This window comes from Perissodus microlepis, chromosome 1 (genome assembly GCF_051167445.1).
Source record: "Perissodus microlepis isolate ML-2025 ecotype Zambia chromosome 1, ASM5116744v1, whole genome shotgun sequence".
Taxonomy (NCBI): Eukaryota; Metazoa; Chordata; class Actinopteri; order Cichliformes; family Cichlidae; genus Perissodus; species Perissodus microlepis.
Window position 1 is genome coordinate 1234282 of NC_140461.1, and position 19902 is coordinate 1254183.

The 19902-nt window shown below is 45.9% G+C and overlaps 1 protein-coding gene across 3 annotated transcripts in view; it reads left to right on the forward strand.

The window, feature by feature from the left end:
- The first annotated feature begins 7165 nt into the window (after positions 1–7165).
- LOC146393064 (plakophilin-3-like) overlaps positions 7166–19902 on the forward strand; it is a 27811-nt gene continuing 15074 nt past the window's right edge. For 2 of the 3 annotated variants that reach the window (XM_084925737.1, XM_084925746.1), the window contains exons 1-3: positions 7168–7479; positions 17802–17884; positions 19892–19902. The exon at positions 19892–19902 is cut by the window's right edge and continues 606 nt beyond it. In XM_084925737.1, the coding sequence (XP_084781863.1) occupies positions 7287–7479; positions 17802–17884; positions 19892–19902 (287 nt within the window). In that variant the 5' untranslated portion in view covers positions 7168–7286. Of the gene's footprint in view, positions 7480–8523; positions 8620–17801; positions 17885–19891 lie in introns of all 3 variants that reach the window. The other variant, XM_084925755.1, reaches the window with a different exon arrangement.

Consider the following 19902-nt stretch of genomic DNA (forward strand, 5'->3'; position numbering starts at 1 on the left):
CCGTTCAGCTCTTCTTGTCTTTTATTTGAGGGAAGGTGACTGTTGTAAGAGGGGGTCGCTTCTACCTTCAGTCAGGGCTTGGTGGTTACCTTTACCAGTTATTAGCGAGTGCAGCAGTGTGAGCTCCTTAGTCGAGCTTTGGTTGCTTTCATATATTTGAGAACGCAGGTGTCAAACTCGAGGGTGTCCTGATGAAATTAGCAGCTCAGCAAGACTTGACTCGATGCTGAGGAGGCGATTCAGCCATTTGATTCATGTTACAGCAGCTCAGGAGTGAGTGAACGTGGTGCAGTAAAAGTACAGTTTTCTAAACACTTATTTAAATCGGGGGCGGGCACCTCAGCGTGCAGTCGGCTTTATTCAGGTGTGTTGCAGCAGCGACGCATAGAAACGTTTCAGCAAAGCGGCCCTCGAGGACTGAGGTTTTAGTTGTGTAACCTTTTTGGCGCAGCCTGCATTACCTGTGGCCTCCTGCGGGGTTTTTTGGTAGGTCCTGTTTGATTTTCTGTCACTTTTCCTCCCGCTAAGAGTTTCACGGCCACGCTGACACACAGATGGACCTGCTGATGATCCCTGGCAACCGTAGAAGACCAGCAGCTGCTTCAAACGTCTCAGCGATGTTAAAGATGTCGGATGGCACCAAATCTTCTTCATCTCAACGTCACAAAATCAAAAATCCTGTTTTTCAGAGAAACCGTTATCGTGGCGCCTTGTCTAAAGATTGAAGGTTCTTTGTCTCACGCGTAGTCACACAGTGAGCTGCTGCTTTACAAACAGGAAGTAAACGATTGCTGTGTGTTCTGTTTCAGCCTCGTATTAAAGTCAAACTTGCACTTTTATACTTGGACATAAGTCACACATTTCATCTCACATCAGCTGTTTTTACAGCATTTTCTGCTCCACCATCTCTGATTAGCATCAACATGGTACAAAGTTTGAACAAGTCTAATTATTTCTGGAAGTTTTTGGCTTCAGATATCAAATATTTTTGAACATCGATAGTTTTGGAAAACTGTGTTTTGACCTTTCAGGACCTTTTTTACACACTCACGCAATGTTTGAATATTAAAGTCTGAAAGTTTCACTGATCTTTACCATAAAAGTAGGTCAGGGTGTGTAAACTGGTGCAGTCAGTGTTAGTCAGCGCTCGGCTGAACTCCCACATTTGAGGAAGCACTAAGAAAAAACTTCATATGGCAGGGCTGCAGACTAACGTTTGTCACGGTTGCACTGGTGTGCCGAATGTTTTTTCTTATGCGCACCCAAATTTTTCAACCGCATCGCTTAACACGCAGTTTTACATGCGCACTTTTAAGAAGGGGAAATTCAGTCCATGCAGACAATATTCATTTGTAAATGATTAACTAACAATCTTTTCAACACAAAGTCCTTTATTTGAAGCACATTTCTACCAGAAAGTTGCTGAAAAACTGCTTGTGCTTAAAGTGCGTTGGCACGCTTTGGCAATATTGTAGACAATGTTAAACTTAATCATCACATCGGCCTCTGACGACCTGTTTGCTGCCTGCCGCTGAAAGGCCGTGCGAGAGGGGACACTCGGGCATTTATTGCCGCGTATAATGTGTTTTCTGGATACACTGCTGCTTTTTCAGCGTTCAAAGATTGATGTCTCCATGTCAGAGCTGGCTGTGAATTTCAGACCTTAACAAAAAATGTATCAATAGTTCTTTTCATCTTTTCTCATTACCCACAGGCTGCTCACTAGAGCTGCGTCTCATCACTGATTTCACTGAAACGGTCGCACTGGTGCGACATAGGATTTATGTTTTTGGTCGCACTCTAGAGTCAGGTCACTGTTTTTGACTGGTTTGTATGACTTGTGTGTGTGAAACACGTGGCTGCAGTATTTGATCAACACAACATGAAAGCTAATCTAGAATAACATGTTCTTTATTTTGTAACTAAAGGTTTCATGTTAAAAATCCTTCTGTGTTATATTTTGGCGTTACTGTGAAATTTAACGTTGTCCTGTTCAGAAATTGTCACTCGATGTCTTTTGCAAAGTAAAGGTAATAAAGGCGCTGGGGGGGGCTGCTGGCTCTTCGTCGTGCAGCCTGCTTGTTGTAGACATCCTGTGATGGATGCTGCAGATCAGCAGGGAGCGCTGAAACGCTCGCCAAACACGCTTTATGGTGCAGCCCGGGCCTGACGCCCTACAGGACGGCCCCCGTGCCCCCCACCTCCTCCACCCTTTCTCCACCATTTATTCATTTTTCATTTCAGTGTTTAAAGTTAAAAACCTATTTTAAAGTTCTGTAACTATTTCAGTCGTGTTACAGAATCAGGATCGCGTCTGATCACGGCGGAGAGATTTCCCTGTTACAGGAGTCGAGGTCTTTGGGCAGCGCTGACAAACGGCTTCTCTCCTACACTCGCTTGGCTGGGAGGTTGATTTGTGGCGTCCTCCTCCTCCTCCCCCACCATCCTTTTTGTTCTTTCCCCCCACACCACCTTCATTTGTTTCCACAGGATGTGTGAGGAGTTCCCACAAAGACCATGAGTTGAGCCTGTCCTCGTATTCCTGCCGTTTTTCCAATTTCCTGTCCTGAGATGCTCTGTGATCCAGCCCTCGTCCAAAGGGGTCTTTTTAGGGAGGCGGTCTCGCTCTTTATTTGTTTTTTTTTTAGTTGAGATTCATCACAAACAGTAAAAAAACAAACTGGAAAGAATCTAACGAGTGAAACTTCTTCTGGGCTGAAACCTCAGCTTGTCTGTAGCTTTGTTGCCTCTAAACAAAATCAGAGCAGCATGTTCTCTGCTGCACACCGCAGGTCTTTCTGCACATATTTCTGGGTTTGTGAAAGTCACACAAAGAGGTCGTGACCTGTGTGTGTGTGTGTGTGTGTGTGTGTTGCTAAATGCAGTCCTGTGTGCATCCAAACCCAGATGGGGTGGTTTGTGTGAAAGTCCGTGGTTTCTGCAGCAGGATCCCTCCCTGCTCCCTCCTGACGTATTGCTGCTCCTCACTCTCGCCTTCCCAGACCTCCCCCAACTATTTCCACATTCCTGGACCCTTAAACAATCACAATCTCTCAGCTTATTTCACAATCCCGCTCGTACCCCTGTTCAAAAGTTGCTAAAGAAGCACAGAAACCAGCTAACTTTCTGTCGGTATTCATTAGAAACACACGTCTGAGTGTGAGCACGTTGTTTTTGTGAATCGACAGTCGAGTTTGGAGCTAAACGTCTGACCCCGGCTCGGCCCTTCTGTCGGCTCCTCTCATTTATCAGGATTGGGTAAGAAGGGTTATTTTCATCGGCTTGCATAACGTACAGATGTGTAACCCTGACATCATGCTTCACCAAAACTGATGACAGACACGTTTTCTAACTTCTACTCATGTTCACGGCACCAAAGTTCAAAGTGACCATTTTTCTTCATGAGTCATTTACAGCCGGTTAAACTCAAATCTACTCTTTGTTTCCACTCATGTATCTCCCGTTCCACTGGTGGATGTTCATATTAAACAACATCAGTCATCCCTGTGAGCCGAAACACTCAGTTTATCAGGTTGTTTCCACTCCTCGACCTGAGAGATGAAGCCAACTCTGAAACTCGAAGCCTGCAGTTCCTCTGGCGTCCAGCAGAGGCAGCAGTGAGTCAGTCCCCATAGACTCCAATGTTAAAACAAACCTGTTTACAGCCTGATGCTCAAAATAGCTGTGTCCCAAAACGTCGGCTGCATCCTCCTGAGGACTCGGCCTTCGCGGTCTACGTGGGCCGGGTCCTTCGAAGACCGAGATGGCCGGAAGTGCGAGGCTGTGAAATGTGACGGTCCAGCCTTCAGACACCGCTGTGTCGGTGGAGTTTAATCAACTCAGCCGTCTGCTCCGTGCTATCTAAAATATAACAGGACACTGGCGTAAATTCTTGACCGTCTCACACTTCTGTTTAATCAGTTTTCTGTTTGATGTTTATTCAGCTGTGTGAAAATCCCGGAAGAACCCACCCGATGGATTAATAAAGTTTTATTTAATCTAATAACTTTGATCTCAGCCAAACCGATTTACTCCGGAACAAATAAAACACAGAAAAAGGGTAAAGAATTACATTTTTAAGTTATCCGAGTGACTTATATACAGTGTTGCCACAGTTACTTTGAAAAAGTAATATATTACGGACTACTGATTACTCCTTCCAAAAGTAACTTAGTTACTTTACTGATTACTTTATTTTTAAAGTAACTAAGTTAGATTACTAGTTACTTTATTAGTTACTTTCAGAAGCTGCCAATAACACTCCCCACTGCCTCAACATAAAAACATCAACCGGTTTTGCCAATACTCACTTTATTGGAAGTGTATTTTAACAGTAATGTCAGCAATATATCTCCTGACATTTGAAGTTGAACTTAAAACTTTTTTCCTGACAGAAATACTTGTTTGTATGAAAATAAAGACAGTCTTGTTACTTCACTTAACATAAATACTTTTTATAAAAAAACAAAACAAAAAAACAAACAAAGAGTCTTTCTTGACTTCCCTTTTTATACCATCCACATGTAAGCACTATTGTCCGCTTTTGTAACTTTGGACTAATCTTGTGAAAAAAAGAGACTGCAGGTCCAACTTAAATTGCCTGACTTCCTTGCAAGTAATTGATTTAAGTTAATCAACTTGAAAACTTTAATAAGTTTATTAAGTGACTTTGATAAACTTAATTCAATTACTTGTAAATAGTTATTTAAGTTGGATTCCCCATTCTCTTTTTTTCAGTATATGTTGTCATGGCATGTTATGGGGGAAACAGTAGAGTGGAGCGAGTAAACCAGTGGTTGTACCTCGTTAACAGAAGCTTCTCAAACCTTTTGTCAGAAAGTCGATTTCTTTTAGGTGTGAGCACCAAACCTCCCACACTAAAAAGTCGCTCCACAGGAGCACTTGATGGGGTTGGAGTGTTATACTTTTAAAAAATTGTCTTTATGCTTGAAAACTTATGCAGAATCTGAAGGTCGTAGCCTGACATCAGGAAGTCCATGACTTCTTTTTCTGCAGAATAGGCCTCCTCCTCTGGCTCTGCCTCAAAAGTGAAAAAGTCCATCTCACCTTGGCTGCTAGATGTAGTAGCACTGGGCACACTGGCAGGGTTTTTTGCCAGAGGAGCAGTGGTGCAACACTCTGCTGTCAGAAGCTGTTTTACTCGCTCCCTCCTTCCTGCATCTCTCAGCCATCAGAGTTTGAATTTTGGACAACTGGCAGCTGTGAGAAGGGCATCTTTGTCGTCCAGCACACCGGCGAAATGAGTCTGAGTAGCGTAAAAAACATAATCGATATTTTTATGCCTACAATTTATTATGTTATTGAATTATTTGCAAACCATGCCTAATATGAGATCAGTATTATGAATTTAATTTAGTTTTAGGTTACTTATAAACATTTTAATTGTTTGAATCTTATTTTTCAATGATAATTAATATTCTGTTCCATGTTTGTGAATTGTATGAAGCAAAAAATTTGACTAATTTCAAGATGGAGCGTACCTGTACAATGGTATCTGGAAGGCCTGTAGTCATCCTGGAGAGGGCATCTTTCACAGCCTGGGTCTTCTGCATCAGAGTCCAACCTTTGTTGTTTGGGTGGTGTAGGACCTTCTGCGGAAGTCACGGCTCTCTGCTTCGGACCACTTGGTGGGACTCTCTCTGTGAGTTTGACTGTGCTGTGCTGCGACTCCAAACGTTTCTTTAAGTTTGACGTCGTGTTTTTGAAGGTAGATAACACTTTTTCGCCAACACAGAGTGTACAACGAACCTTAATATTGAAATCTTTAGTTGACAGAAACTCAAAATAGTGACTATATTTCCAGCTAAAGAACGAACATCTCCCTCCCTCCATTGTTGTTTACACTTTTTTATGTCGCTGGCTGCTTGTGAGCGGGAAACGTGACCTGTCGCTTATGTGACGTTTCACGACACGTATGCGTTTGTCATCCACCGAGACGAAAAGAAGAAACCAAATCTTTTTGCTTAAAAAAAATAGTAACGCACAGTGGTTTGGACAAGTAACTTTAATCTGATTACAGTTATGGAAATAGTAACGCATTAGATTAGTCGTTACTGAAAAAGTGGTCATATTCAGAGTAACGCGTTACTAAGCAACGCGTTACCGGCATCACTGCTTATATATCATGTTTAACCTGAGTAGCGAAAGAGCGGGGGTCTGAAAACAATGAAGCTGGGAGTCCGCTGCTCTCTCGCCGGCTCGAGTGACCATTGAACCCCCCGGTCAGCTATCGAGTGGGTGGGTAACAGACGTCTCCGAAAACGTCGGCACACCTTTGCAAATATGCGATGTCTTGATAAACCAAGCAGATATTTGATGTTTACACAGCTACTTTCTCGCCTGAAAATATGTTAAAAGTTTATTTTGTGACCCAGAAAGATTAATAAGACTAAAAATAAATAAATAAAAAAAACTCAGTAACGGCCGCCATTGTTGGCAGCTGAAATTTGGGTGGGCCGCGCTATGAATTCTGGGATATGGTGGGCCACGAAGGACACACCCGACCCATCCTTCAAATTCAGGGAAATGAAGGACGCATTTGTCGGCCGCATCGCCTGGCTGTGACGTAATCGGCCTCCGAAGGACGCAGCCGACGTTTTGGGACACAGCTAATGTTTGGTCTCTATAGGTAATTTAGTCCTTCATAACACCTGTAGGGGGGGTTATGAGCTCAGGTGGTAGAGCAGGTCACCGACTAACTGGAAGGTTGGTGGTTCGATCCCAGTCTGCATGCCAAGTGTCCTTGAGCAAGGTATTAACCCCAAGCTGCTGTCGGACGCATCCATCGGAGCATGAACGTGTGTGAATGTTAGAAACAGCACAGACAAATGTGCTTGTGTCAATGAAATGTCCAAGCTGTATAAAGCTTTGAGCCTCAGAGTAGGAAAGGGGCGTGGCCTCTTTGACTGGTAGGTGGATGGCTTCACCTGAGTTGGACGTGAAGCAGGTATGTGGTCTCTACACTGCTGAACACTAATCTGTTTTTATTTGGGTTCATGTTTATTAATATTTGCGGGAACGGAGAGGTCACGGGGGCTGCGGTGACGTAAGCGTGTGAGGTCAGACCTCCTGTGTACTGGTTGTCTTGACAGCAGGTGGATTTTAGACCCCCCGCCCCCCACTCTCGGGCCCCGCCCACAGACGCTGGGCTGACGGAGCGCCGTTTCTTTGCAGACACTCGGAGCTGCGCTGCGCACCGGACGGTCCGCTGTTCACCGGAGTTCGCCTGGAGCCTTTTTTCTTTGTTCGCTCGGTGAAGCGTCAGGATGAATGTGGGGATCCCGGAGGGCTGCTTTCTGTCCGCCCTGCAGCCCAACTCCTCCTGCACCGCTTACGTGGTCCCCTCGGACGGCCCGTCTCCGGACCCGGTGGCGAAAGCTCGGAGGGTCCGGGAGCAGGTCCGGATGCGGCTGGCTGAGAGGAAGTCGTCCTCCCTGAGCAGGCTGGAAGGATCAACAGGTGAGAGCTTGAAATGAGCGCAGAGTAACGGGCGGGGAAATAAAGTCTCAGTAAAGTCCACAGTGGACAGTGGAGTATCTGTTACCTCCTCCTGGAATTCAACCAACACCTCCCTGAGCTCATTGCCCCCACCCGAAAGTAGCGATCAGGGGCGTTTCCAGGGTTTCTTTTCACTGGGGCCACAGGGGTCCCCACAGAAACATGTAATGAGTTGGCTTTAGTTTTAAAAAGAGCAGCGAGCATAAGAGCAGAGGTGACGATGATAAACACATATTCCAGCATGTGTTCACACAGAGAGCCATTTAAAGTCTGTCAGTTATTGATGGGGGGGGGCAGAGCTGAAGCAGCGATCGCAGCACAACAAGCCACGGATTTAATGCTTCACATCCTTCTGTCCACGGTCCGTCGGTTAGTGCATGGAAGTAAAAACGAGGAGAAATGTAGTGATCGGATCATTTAGTCAGGTGGTTCTGGGGGAGTCTGATGTATAAGCTATGACTCGCTTGGTGCTAAGGGGTTAAAAATGTGCACTCACTGGAAAATAGTTGCTGTAGCCAGTGTGAGCTTCACAGTAACCTCCCACATCAGAGTCATGATGATTGTCAGGCTTTAACCTGCTTTAACTATCATGTGAGTCTCTGCTCACTTTTGTTCTTACTTTTATTTTGAACTTTTCCAAACTTAAGGAAGGAAAATGTGGTTTGAGTTCAAAGATAATAACTCCCCCTGACAGTGATGATCAGACTGATACCAAAGAACTCGTTTCATGTTACACACATTTATCTCTGTGGGTTTATCCTTCATTATTTATGGTCAGTCGCTTTAATGTTACAGCTGGTTTTAGTGACGCATGTGCCGATGCTGTATGTACAATAACACATTACCATATAGTAGTACCGGGCTTGACTTCCATACTTTGAGTTTGAGGTGAATTCCCCCCACAGGGGAGCTTTATCCTCCGTGGGGGCTAAATCTCGTCAGCCTCACACTCATCCTCGTACCGCTGCTTCACCTAAAAATCCCCTCGAGCGTGTTTCCCATCAGCTGCCAGTCCACGTCTCACATCTTTGTTGCCCTCCGTGTTTGCAAGGAGACGTCCTGAAACATCAGGGAGAGCTCCAGTTGTTGTCCAGGTCAGAGGTCAGTGCGCGTCACGGCGTCCAGCTGGTCGCTCCACACCTGTGATTGTGGCTAGAGCAGGGCGATATGACCAAAAATATTTATCACGATATACATTTGAATCGTTGCGATAACGATATAACCGACGATATAATTGACACGAGACAAAATACTTTACGACTCCACAACTTTATTAGTGCAAAAAACCATCAATGTATTTTCACTTAAACAAGCAGCTGTTTTTTATCTGCATTAAAGTTATATAAAAATGTAACAGTGCAAATGCAAATTCCTGTCTGACAGTTTAACCAAAAGGCATTTCCAGTGGAAACTGGCCGACATATCCTCAGCATAACCATGTATAATATCCACAAAACTTAAAAAGAGGTTATACACACACAATACGGTAATATTATGTTGAAGCACAGTACGTATCACTCCGCGAGGCTCCGCCTACGATAGCCGTAACGCTCCGACAATCCATCAAGCGGTGCGGCTTCGTAGCTCAGCAAAGTCGTACTGAAACATCTGACAGATTTTCGAGCGCCGTGCACATAAAATCGTCTCGAGGTCAGTAAACACAACCAGAGTTCATACATCAGGCTCACGGGATTATAAGGGGCTCTGTCGACTTTCAGGAAAATCAAAGCATTGATTTTAAGTGTGCCGTATTTTCCAAACAACACGGTGATAACGACGCCCGCTAGCATGCGCTACCAAAAATAGTGCTTTGTTGTGTATCTGACGGACGAAAGCTAAACCAGTTCCACACCAGTGAAGCTGCAGCAGTTTTACAAACCAGTTCTGGTTCATTGGTTTCATTCAACGATCCGCTTTCGCTCTTCTCATTCTGCGTCGCCGCCATGTGCGTATGAAAACAAAGGCACTGCACATGCGCGTTTTACCCATATTCTATCGCCATATTTCACTTTCTTATCGTTGCCCAAAATTACACCGGTATTACCGTGAACGGTATGATATGGCTCAGCCCTAATTGTGGGAATTTCCTCCATTATCTGATCTGTGGGAATAAATTACCACTGGCCCTGTGCTCAAATCCTCCAGAGCTGTAATCCAGTAGCTTTGGGGGTAAATCATGTCTGAAGGTGAGCTGATGCCACCCTGGTACTCGAGCCCTGGTGAAACAACTGTCATGTGTAGTTTCTCTGAGAAGTGTGCGGTGAAATGAAAGGTTAGCTGATGGTGTGTTTGGACCTCCTGAGCGAGGCTGTGAAATGTTTGGCAGCTTAGACAGAGCCTGAAACTCCTCGCAGCTCTCTTTACACTCCTCCAGCTCCTTCCCTTTGTTACATCTGTACAGAGCATACGGCAAACACACTGCTTACTGTCAGCGTTACCAACAAGTGAGTATCAAGCATATAAAACATGGCAGCCCTAAAGAAGGTGTGACTGTCTAAATACTTTGGGCTGTAGATCATCGTTCTGCAGAACTGAGACACCAGAAGCTCGTTCAGTGTGGACGGATCGTTTTCCCACCTCAGTATCTGCACGTGTTCAAAGAAACAGATGCAGAAATCTGCTTTTGGGGAGGCTGTGGCTCAGGAAGTAGAGCGGGTGATCTGGTTATCAGAAGGTCGTGGTTTGATACCCCGGTCCGTACGCTGTCTCTGGGTGAGGTGCTGAACCCCGATACCAGCAGTACTCTGAGTCAGTACTCGCCCACTTTCAGTTACACCGCAGCTTATGAGCTGCAGCAGCACAATAATATTAATATAACCCCCCCGCCCCTCTGTATGATGCAAATAAACATGGTGAATGTTCATGTTCTTCTTTCAAGCTGAAGGTTTGGCAGGTTTGTTTAATCCAGTGTGAAACATCTGGACTGTGAGCTCATTTCCCAAAAATCTGTGACTTTTGCTTCTAACGGTGTCGTTCTGGATGCGAACCCAGCGGAGGCAGTGGCGCTTCTTTAGAAATCCTGCGTCTCTGAGCTCTTCCCGACACGTTTGAATCTTTGTGCCAAACGGCTCCTTCAGCCTCTAATCGCCTCCTCCGTGTGTCTGCTGGATCTTTATCCCATCACTGGACCCGGGGAGGTCCAGATGTTCACATGAGCCAGTTTTACTGAGTTAGTCTGAGATCTGAGTCACAGCACGAGCTCAGCTTTCACTTTGTATCCAGAAATGATGAGCTGCACGTTTGCATGAACGAGCTGCATGTTAGAAGAGACCGCAGAGCTTTAACAGACTCGACCTTCTTATCAGGGTCATCAGCAGAAAATGTCTCAACTGGAGTTTAAAAGTGGGACGGAAGTGATGTTTAGGATGCACAGAGGGACTAATGAACGACGGGATCCAGCTGGCTTTTGGGAAATTGAACATTTCTTCTACTTCTTTGAAAGTTTTTCTCAGGAACTTTCAGGATTTAGTCAAGCCTGTGCAGACAGATTGAGGCTAATCGGACAGTTTGCAGTGAACAAAGGAAAGTTTAACATGAAGTCAGAAGTGTTGTGCGTCTTTTTAGAAAGAAGCAGCAGCCGTGATGGGAAACTGATGCTGCCTGGGTGCAGCAGATAACACTGTTGCTTTAGAGACGACCAGTCTGTGCTGGGTGTTCACAGGGGTGGAGGCGGGCGAGGCTCGCCTCTGTCACGTTGGATGCTTTTCGTTTTTGACTCTCTGGTTCGGGTAAAAACGAGAAGAAGAAGAAGCTCGATGGTGTGTTGTGGTCAAATACAGCAGCAACCCTGCACGATGAAAGCAAAGCTAAATGCTGAGCGGCTGTAATTTGCACTGTGAGCCGAACACAGGCGACATCAGTCTGTTTATTGTTCACAGATGTGAATTTGTGTGAAGCCGTGTGGGTGTTATTTCCACCGCTTCCTGTTTTTTCCCCTCTTTACGGAAAAGTGCAGTGTGACATCACAGATTCCCGACCGGATAAAATGTTAAACATGGACGTTCGACCCCAGAACGTTAATAACACAGAAAGAAGAAGAAAGGCGTGGTGTCTGTTTGGACATCAGCAGTCGGTGAGGAGGGGAACTGTGATGATCCACATCTGTTTTCACAAAGGTCTGGGAGAGGAAGGAGACCCCCCCCTCCTGACCACTGCTCCGTCTCTTGGCTGATAAAAGAGGCCCTCGGTCTGACCCACAGAGTCAGGATGTGTCTGCATGGACGCACATGTTAAATATTCTCTTATTAGTAAAAAGAGGCGAATCTCCTCATATTTAATATCAACAATGAAATAACTGCGCCTGGTCCGAGCTTACGGGGCTCAAGTCCTCAATATTCAGTAAGCCAATGGGATTTGACTGATGACGGAGCCCCTCCCTGCTCCGTTGGTATTTTGAGCACTGCTTCAAGGAGCACGTAAACACAGCGGGCCTCGTTCACGACCAGCGTGAGCGCACTAATGTGCGATTCATCACCTCTTTCTCACCTGACCCTGACGTTATCTGGCGGCGTTCACAGAGCCTCTGTTTTTGTTTCGGAGTAAAGCTCCGTGGGGTTCAGGTCAGGGGTCTGTGCTGGAAAGTCCTCTTTGTTCTTCAGATATTGAGGTGTGTTTGCTTTGCTTCAGTTTCCTTCTGCGTAAAGATCAAACTGGAGGCTGGACTGATGGTTCTCTCGCTTCTCCCTGCAGCCACACTCGAACCAAGATTCATCAACAAGCTTCGAACTTTGGGAAAAACCCTTCGGTGTAATTAACGTCACTCAGCACATTTGTTGCACACCCTGGTTGATCAGGAAGAGGAAACAAGAAAAAGGAAGCTAAAGCTAATGCTGCAAAGGCCACAGATGAGGAAACAATTATTAGCCCACCAATGAAATTCAAAGTTTACTCTAAATTCTTCCAAGTGCTTTTTTAAGAGGGACGAATTTTCATCACTGTAAAGGATCAGTTATCTCAGTTTGTACATGATAACAAAATCATTTCAGGATAAACTAAAATGACCAAAGTCAATATTTTTAGTCCCTTAAAAACGAGTGGGAGGAGTCTCTGCAGATTCTGCAGCTGAAGCCTCCTTTGGTCCTTCTTTGTTTAACTTCCGCCAAAACACAACAACAGTCGCCTCAAGGAGCTTTATACTGTACAGTAGACCCTACAATAATACATACAGAGAAACCCAACAATCATATGACCTAGGGATGCACCGATACCACTTTTTTGGAAACGAGTACGAGTACTTGCATTTCAGTACTCGCCGATACCGATACCGAGTACTTAATAAAAACATGATTTAAATTTGCAGGTAACAGCTTTAGTCCTATAATTTAACAAAAAACAAACAAACAAGGGACTAGTTTGGAATTAAGAACATTTATTTAAAATGAAAAGCATGTTGTATGCAACATATTACAGAATGAACAATTATAAAAAAACTAAATTTAATTTTAAATTTGTTCGTCTGTTTCTCTGTTTAGAAGTCTCACTAGCACAGTCACAGCTGGGATGACACCAGAGGCTAGTGCGTCGTAGCTGCTCACTTTTTTAGTTGGTTCCTCAAAGGGGGCGAGGATGGCAACAGTCGTCTCCATAAGAGCCCATTGGTGAGCGGTGAGATAGTCAGGGAGTTCGTGCACTCGCTTTTGCTCAATGAGGGACTGGAGCATGTAATACGTGCTGTTCCAGCGCGTCTGTACGTCCTGCTGCAGTCTCTTTATTGGCTGGTTGAGGTGTCCCTGAATGTCCTCGAGGCGGGAGTAGGCTAAGGCGGAATGTTTAAAATGCCCAACTATTTTCCGTCCCACTGCTATAGCATCAGCTAAGGTAAGCGTGGGTAAACTCTTTGTACTCGTTGTCATGTTGGGATTTTAGGTGCTTGATTAAATTGCTTGTGTTAAATGCGCTACCTTTAGAGCCTCCTCTGGACAATTTCGCTGAGCACAATTTGCAGTCCGCCTTTGTTTTCGCGTCTTCGTTCACTTTGAAATAGTTCCACACAGCTGATATGTCCTCTGAGCTGCAGCCGGGGCCTGGGGGCGGGCACTTGGGGCGGGCACTCGGCGCCTGTGATTAACCCCTTACATGCCGCTCAAACATAGACAGGTCTCAGACTGTGGTATCGGTCCTCGGTATCGGGGGACTTTTAACGAGTACGAGTACTTTAGAAAATGTGGTATCGAGGCCGATACCGGTATCGGTGCATCCCTAATATGACCCCCTATGAGCAGCACTTTGGCGACAGTGGGAAGGAAAAACTCCCTTTTAACAGGAAGAAACCTCCTGCAGAACCAGGCTCAGGGAGGGGCGGGGCCATCTGCTGTGATTGGTTGGGGGGAGAGAAGGACGACAGGATAAAGACATGCTGTGGAGAAAGGCTCCAACAGCACAAACACGGTCCAGTTCAGGGACTCCAGTTAGCTGAGGTGAAGCCTAGCACACAGCTAGCAGCTACAGCAGAACCAGGCTCAGGGTCAATATCCCCCGGCAGCCTACGTCTATTGCAGCATAACTAAGGGAGGATTCAGGGTCACCTGGTCCAGCCCTAACTATATGCTTTACCAAAAAGTAAAGTTTGAAGCCTAATCTTGAAAGTAGAGATAGTGTCTGTCTCCTGAATCCAAACTGGAAGCTGGTTCCACAGAAGAGGGGCCTGAAAACTGAAGGCTCTGCCTCCCATTCTACTTTTAAATACTCTAGGAACAACAAGTAGGCCTGCAGAGCGAGAGCGAAGTGCTCTAATAGGGTGATATGGTACTACAAGGTCATTAAGATAAGATGGGGCCTGATTATTTAAGACCTTGTATGTGAGGAGCAGGATTTTAATTATGGATTTAACAGGAAGCCAAAACAGGAGAAATCTGCTCTCTGTTTCTAGTCCCTGTCAGGACTCTTGCTGCAGCATTTTGGATTAACTGCAGCAGCACGGGGGTCTGAGCCCGTGGACAGCGAGGAGCCACACAACTTCATGTTTGCGGGCTTGGAGAAAACTGTTATATTCAATATTCAGTAATACTCTCTGTCCTATAACAACACTGACCCAGAGCTCTTACTGCAGGGAGCAGGACTAACCTTACACTTTGGCAAAGAGCCGGTGTTGTTAGAGTCTCTGACCTGTTTGAGAATTTGAGATTTAAAGCATCTGATTCACTGGAAGCTCAGTGCGACATATCAAATAAAGCCTTCAGCAGATATTTACAGATCAGTGAGTCCCAACAGAGTCTCGTCCTCTTTATCCAAACTCTGTTCTGAAGCTTGAACCTTGAATCTTTTCACGAGTTTGCCTTCCATAGTTTCAACATGTAACAGGTATAAAGGTGTTGAGGGTCGGTCCTCGATTCTCCTGACCTCCGGCCTTTTCTGATGTATCATCCGGCTCTGAATCCTGATTCAGATGGTTCACAGAAAGAAAGAAACATGCAGAGCAGCTTTACTCAGGCTGTGAGAAAGCTCTGAGCACTGATGTCATGTTTCCTATTATCACTGTGCTGCTGGAAACTGGAGGCACAGCTTTGTCTCTAACAGGTGAACGTGTTGCCAGATTCAGCCTGAGCGAAGTGGAAAGCAGCGATCCGGACGCTTTGAGGTAAAACGTTCATTAAGTTTGACGACCTTCACGCAGTGCAGGCCAAAGAAATGAAAGTAAAGGTCCCTGGGTAAGCTCATGGACCACCTCCTGTGGGGAACATTCCTCTCCAATCTTCACAGCATGTTATCACAGCCTATTTTAGACTGTTGGTCGGCTGCTGCTCTTCCACAGTGTGGCTGGTATTTCTCACTGTGTGAACTTTCCACACACCTTCAAACCAACACAACAGCAAGGCCTGATTTTCTCTGTTTTACCTGTTTTCATTCAGGAAATTCATCTTCAGTTTGAGTTTGTAATTTGAGTTTTAGCATAAATTCTGTTCGCGGCACCACGTTTTTATTTCTGTCATCAGCTCAGGAAGCCCGCAGATTGCAGCCAATCAGCTGATGGCTCAAACCTCTCACAGTATAAATTATTGAAGCTGCTTTTGCCTCCATAGGGCTGGGCCATATCATACCGTTCACGGTAATACCAGTATGATGTTGGGCAACGATAAGAAAGTGAAATATGGCGATAGAATATGGGTAAAACGCGCATGCGCAGTGCCTTTGTTTACATACGCACATGGCGGCGACGCAGAATGAGAAGAGCGAAAGCGGATCGTTGAATGAAACGGATGAACCAGAACTGGTTTGTAAAAATGCTGCAGCTTCAGTGGTGTGGAACTGGTTTAGCTTTCGTCCGTCAGATACACAACAAAGCACTATTTTTGGTAGCGCATGCTAGCGGGCCGTCGTTATTACCGTGTTGTTTGAAAATACGGCGCACTTAAAATCAATCCTTTGATTTTCCTGAAAGTCGACAGAGCCCCTTATAATCCCGTGAGCCTGATGTATGAACTCTGGTTGTGTTTACTGACCTCGAGACGATTTTATGTGCACGGCGCTCGAAAATCTGTCAAATGTTTCAGTACGACTTTGCTGAGCTACGAAGCCGCACCGCTTGATGGATTGTGGGAGCGTTACGGCTATCGTAGGCGGAGCCTCGCGGAGTGATACGTACTGTGCTTCAACATAATGTTACCGTATTGTGTGTGTATAACCTCTTTTTAAGTTTTGTGGATATTATACATGGTTATGCTGAGGATATGTCGGCCAGTTTCCACTGGAAATGCCTTTTGGTTAAACTGTCAGACAGGAATTTGCATTTGCACTGTTACATTTTTATATAACTTTAATGCACGTAAAAAACAGCTGCTTGTTTAAGTGAAAATACATTGATGGTTTTTTGCACTAATAAAGTTGTGGAGTTGTAAAGTATTTTGTCTCGTGTCAATTATATCGTCGGTTATATCGTTATTGCAAATTTTCAAATGTATATCGTGATAAATATTTTTGGCCATATTGCCCTGCTCTACTCCATACAGTTGGTGCATTCTGCAAGCTGCTTTGTAACCCACCTCCACCCCAGCTCCTCATTTTCATGGTGTTTCTGGTACCGATGGAGCTTTTTCCGCTCTGAGCACTCAAAGCACTTTTTTTATTGCAAGCCTTTTTCAGCCAATCACACGCATTGACACATGGATGCATCGCGCACAGCTCGGGTTCAGCAGACTGGAGTCTGGATCGATCCACCACCTCCTGAGCCGCAGTCGCTGCACACACGATGTCATCTTTCTGTTTGTTAGCTTTATGAAATAACTAAACTGCATTTAATCTGAAGAAAGGTTTATTTTGCAGGAATTTGTCCTTTCAACTCAAAAATAACAGAATTAAAATGAGCCCCAGTTCAGGCTGTGCTGCTGCTGCCAAAACGAGAATAAGATTCATTTTGGGATTAATAAGTTTCCATCCTGAAGACTCAGCTGGTCGGGTTTATTTCCATCTTTTTGCTTTGAAGATGATCTTCTGCAGGTGGATGCAGGTATGAGCCCACCTCAGTTTCATGTGTCTGTTGCTGTGTCATCATTTATGACATTTACACAAACCCATAAAAACTTTGGGTCTTTGCAGGCGTCGTGTGTGTCGGGTACAAACGACCTTCGCTGACCTGCAGGTCGATGCTTTCTGCTTTGATCTGGTCTGGTTTGAGTCCCGTTTGTACGCCGTGCGTGACCGCCGCTCCCTCGTCTCTGACGTGTTGATGCTTGCATGCCCCGCGGCCCGCCCAGCAGCATTTCCTCCCTCCTTCCTGCTCGGCTCGATGGTGTGTGATGTTTTTCTGTTCGCTGTTTCACTGCGTCCAGCAGCTTGCATCACGTGTTAGGATAAATGGGCTTTGCTCGGGTTTCGCGTGGCGGCAGCTGAAGCTTGCGTTTGAGGCGTGCGGTGTGTTTGTTGGACGGCGTATTCCTGCACACAGACGGTCTTTCAGTGGTGACGCTGGTCCACCTTCGGCCCGAGTTGGGGACGTTCCCGGTGCTTCTTCCTCTTGTTAAATGATGACACGCTGAGTGTATTTGTGGCCTGAGCGCCTCCTGGCCTCCTCTTTCTAACACGTCTGCGTCTCTTATTCTCTGAGTGCCCCTCTGGTTCTTCTCAGCCTCTCCAGCGTTTCATGAGCTCTGGACTGAACTGGTCCCAGAGGCGGTTCCTCTGACTGTGATTGGTGCTCGGTAACCTGCAGCTGATATTATGCACTGCCACATGATTGGCTGATTGGATGAACAGATGTACATGTGTTCCTAATAAAGTGGCTGGAGTTTGTGTGTGATGGTGAGAACATGCATCAGTTGTAAGAGTGACTGTCTTCCTTCTCTCTGCAGACCCTCCTGAGATGAAGAGCTACGGCCACGCTCAGGGTTTCAGCTCCAGATCCATGATAAACACGCCGAGTCGCGTCATGGCTGTGAGTACACGCCACGCACACGATGAAGAGCTTTAAACACACCGCGTGAGTCACTGTGGTGGGAGCAGCTCCACTGCAACACAGAAGGGACGTCAATAATTAGAATTTGAATGTAAATAAATATAAAAGTCGTTTTCCTCTTTGTGACATGGAGGGGCTGACATTTCTGTAACATCCAGCAGGGGGCGACTTTTAAAGACGACCGATTGGATAGAAGTCTATGAGGAAATGAGCCTCGTGCTCAGAGGAAAATAAGAATAAGAAAATGTTTTTCTTATTATTACTAAATGTGATCTTTTAGGAATCCTGAAGCAGCACAAAGCTTCAGCTGAGCTGCTTCTCCTCATTCCTGGGATTTGAAATAATTCCCAGTTACACACAAGCTGTCGTTTGGAGCGTGACGCTCCGTGTTAATGAGACGCTGCTGTCGGTCCTCGCACATTATTATTTAAAAACAGGACCACAGGTGTGCAGTGTGTATTTTAGCCAAAGCCGCCATCTTTTCCATCGCCGAGTGGCTTTTAGTGGCGAAACAGGAGCAGAGGGTGAAAAGACTGTAAAAGGAGGTCGGTAGCTGACCACGTCAGGCACAAAACAGCGCAAAGATGAGACTGACGATGATTTCTGTTCAAATTCAACTCGGGTGAGGAAGAGGTCCAAGCATCTTCATCAGCCCCACCCACAGCAGTGCCCCGCGGCGTTTCTCCCTCTGAACTCCAACAGAAGCAAAGAGCATTGTTCTGCAGGACGCCACCAGCGGCTCAGACGACCTTTCAAAGTTCACGGGGGCGGGACTCATGAAACCGTGAAGAGAAACGTTATGAAGAAATGATTTTTCATCCACTCAGCTCCATAAAAAAGCAGCAGCAGGTTACATCTGCCCTGCGTCGTCTGGAAATGTGCCGCAGTGTTTGTTACTCGACCTACGTGTGCTGAGAGCACGGCGCTCACACCGAGCAGCCATTGTGTTGGACTGTTTCCTCTGTGTGTCTGTCAGAGTTCAGAACAATGTAAAGAAAAGAAAAACACAAACAGGACATCGACCCGCTGCTGTACCTCTGCAGCTTAACAATACAGAGGCTGCACGGCGTTTCCTGCAGATTATAACGAAGGAGAGGAAGAGCCGTAAAATGCTCCTCCCTGCGCCCGAGCCCGTACAGCTCCGTGTCACTCCCTCGCTCTGGCGTGCAGTGATATCTGCACAAACCTTGGTTGCTGTGAGCAGTTTTGATACGACTCTGGGGAACGAAAATAGTTCCGCCTTTAAGCTGCTCGCGGCAGAGTTTGGATTTCTGGAACGAGACATTTGTGTTATTACACATTCCTTTTAGCTGTCACACATCTCCACAGCCAAACTCGCTCCGTCTCCAGGCCACCTCCTCTGCCCTGTCCTACATCTGAGTCTCCTCCCAGTTGGACGCACCTGAAAAGCATCCAGGTCCCATCCTGAAGCACATCTGAGTTCCTCCTGAACGACCGAGATCTTCACCTTATCTCTAAGGAAGAGCACCGACATCCTTCAGAGGAAGCTGCTCGCATCCTCAGTCACATTCTTTCAGTCCCACTCACAGCTCGTGGTCATAGGTGAGGGTGGGAATGTAGATCGACCAGTAAATCAGCAGCTTCGGTGTCACGCCAATCAATCACGCCTTCCTCTCGCGCCTCCCCCGGGAATAAGACCCTGAGATACTTAAACTTGAGGCTCCTCTGAACTCCAGAGAAGGAACTCTGCCTTGTGAGGCCTCAGACCTCACAGCTCTCAGCGAGCTGCAAGCAGCTCCATTGCCAACAGGACGACATCGTCCACAACAAGCAGCCGTGATCGTTGCTCCTCCTCCAGACTGTGAAGTGGAAGGACCGGGTTGAAAACCAACCGGGAACAAATCTCACTGAACACTTTTCATTTTGGGATTTAATGAGCTGTTAACAAATTATTGATCTGACTGAGACTCTAAGAAAGCAGTTCGTCCTCTAACCTTTCTTTCTCCCCACGCCTCCTGTCTCCAGGTGCCCACTGT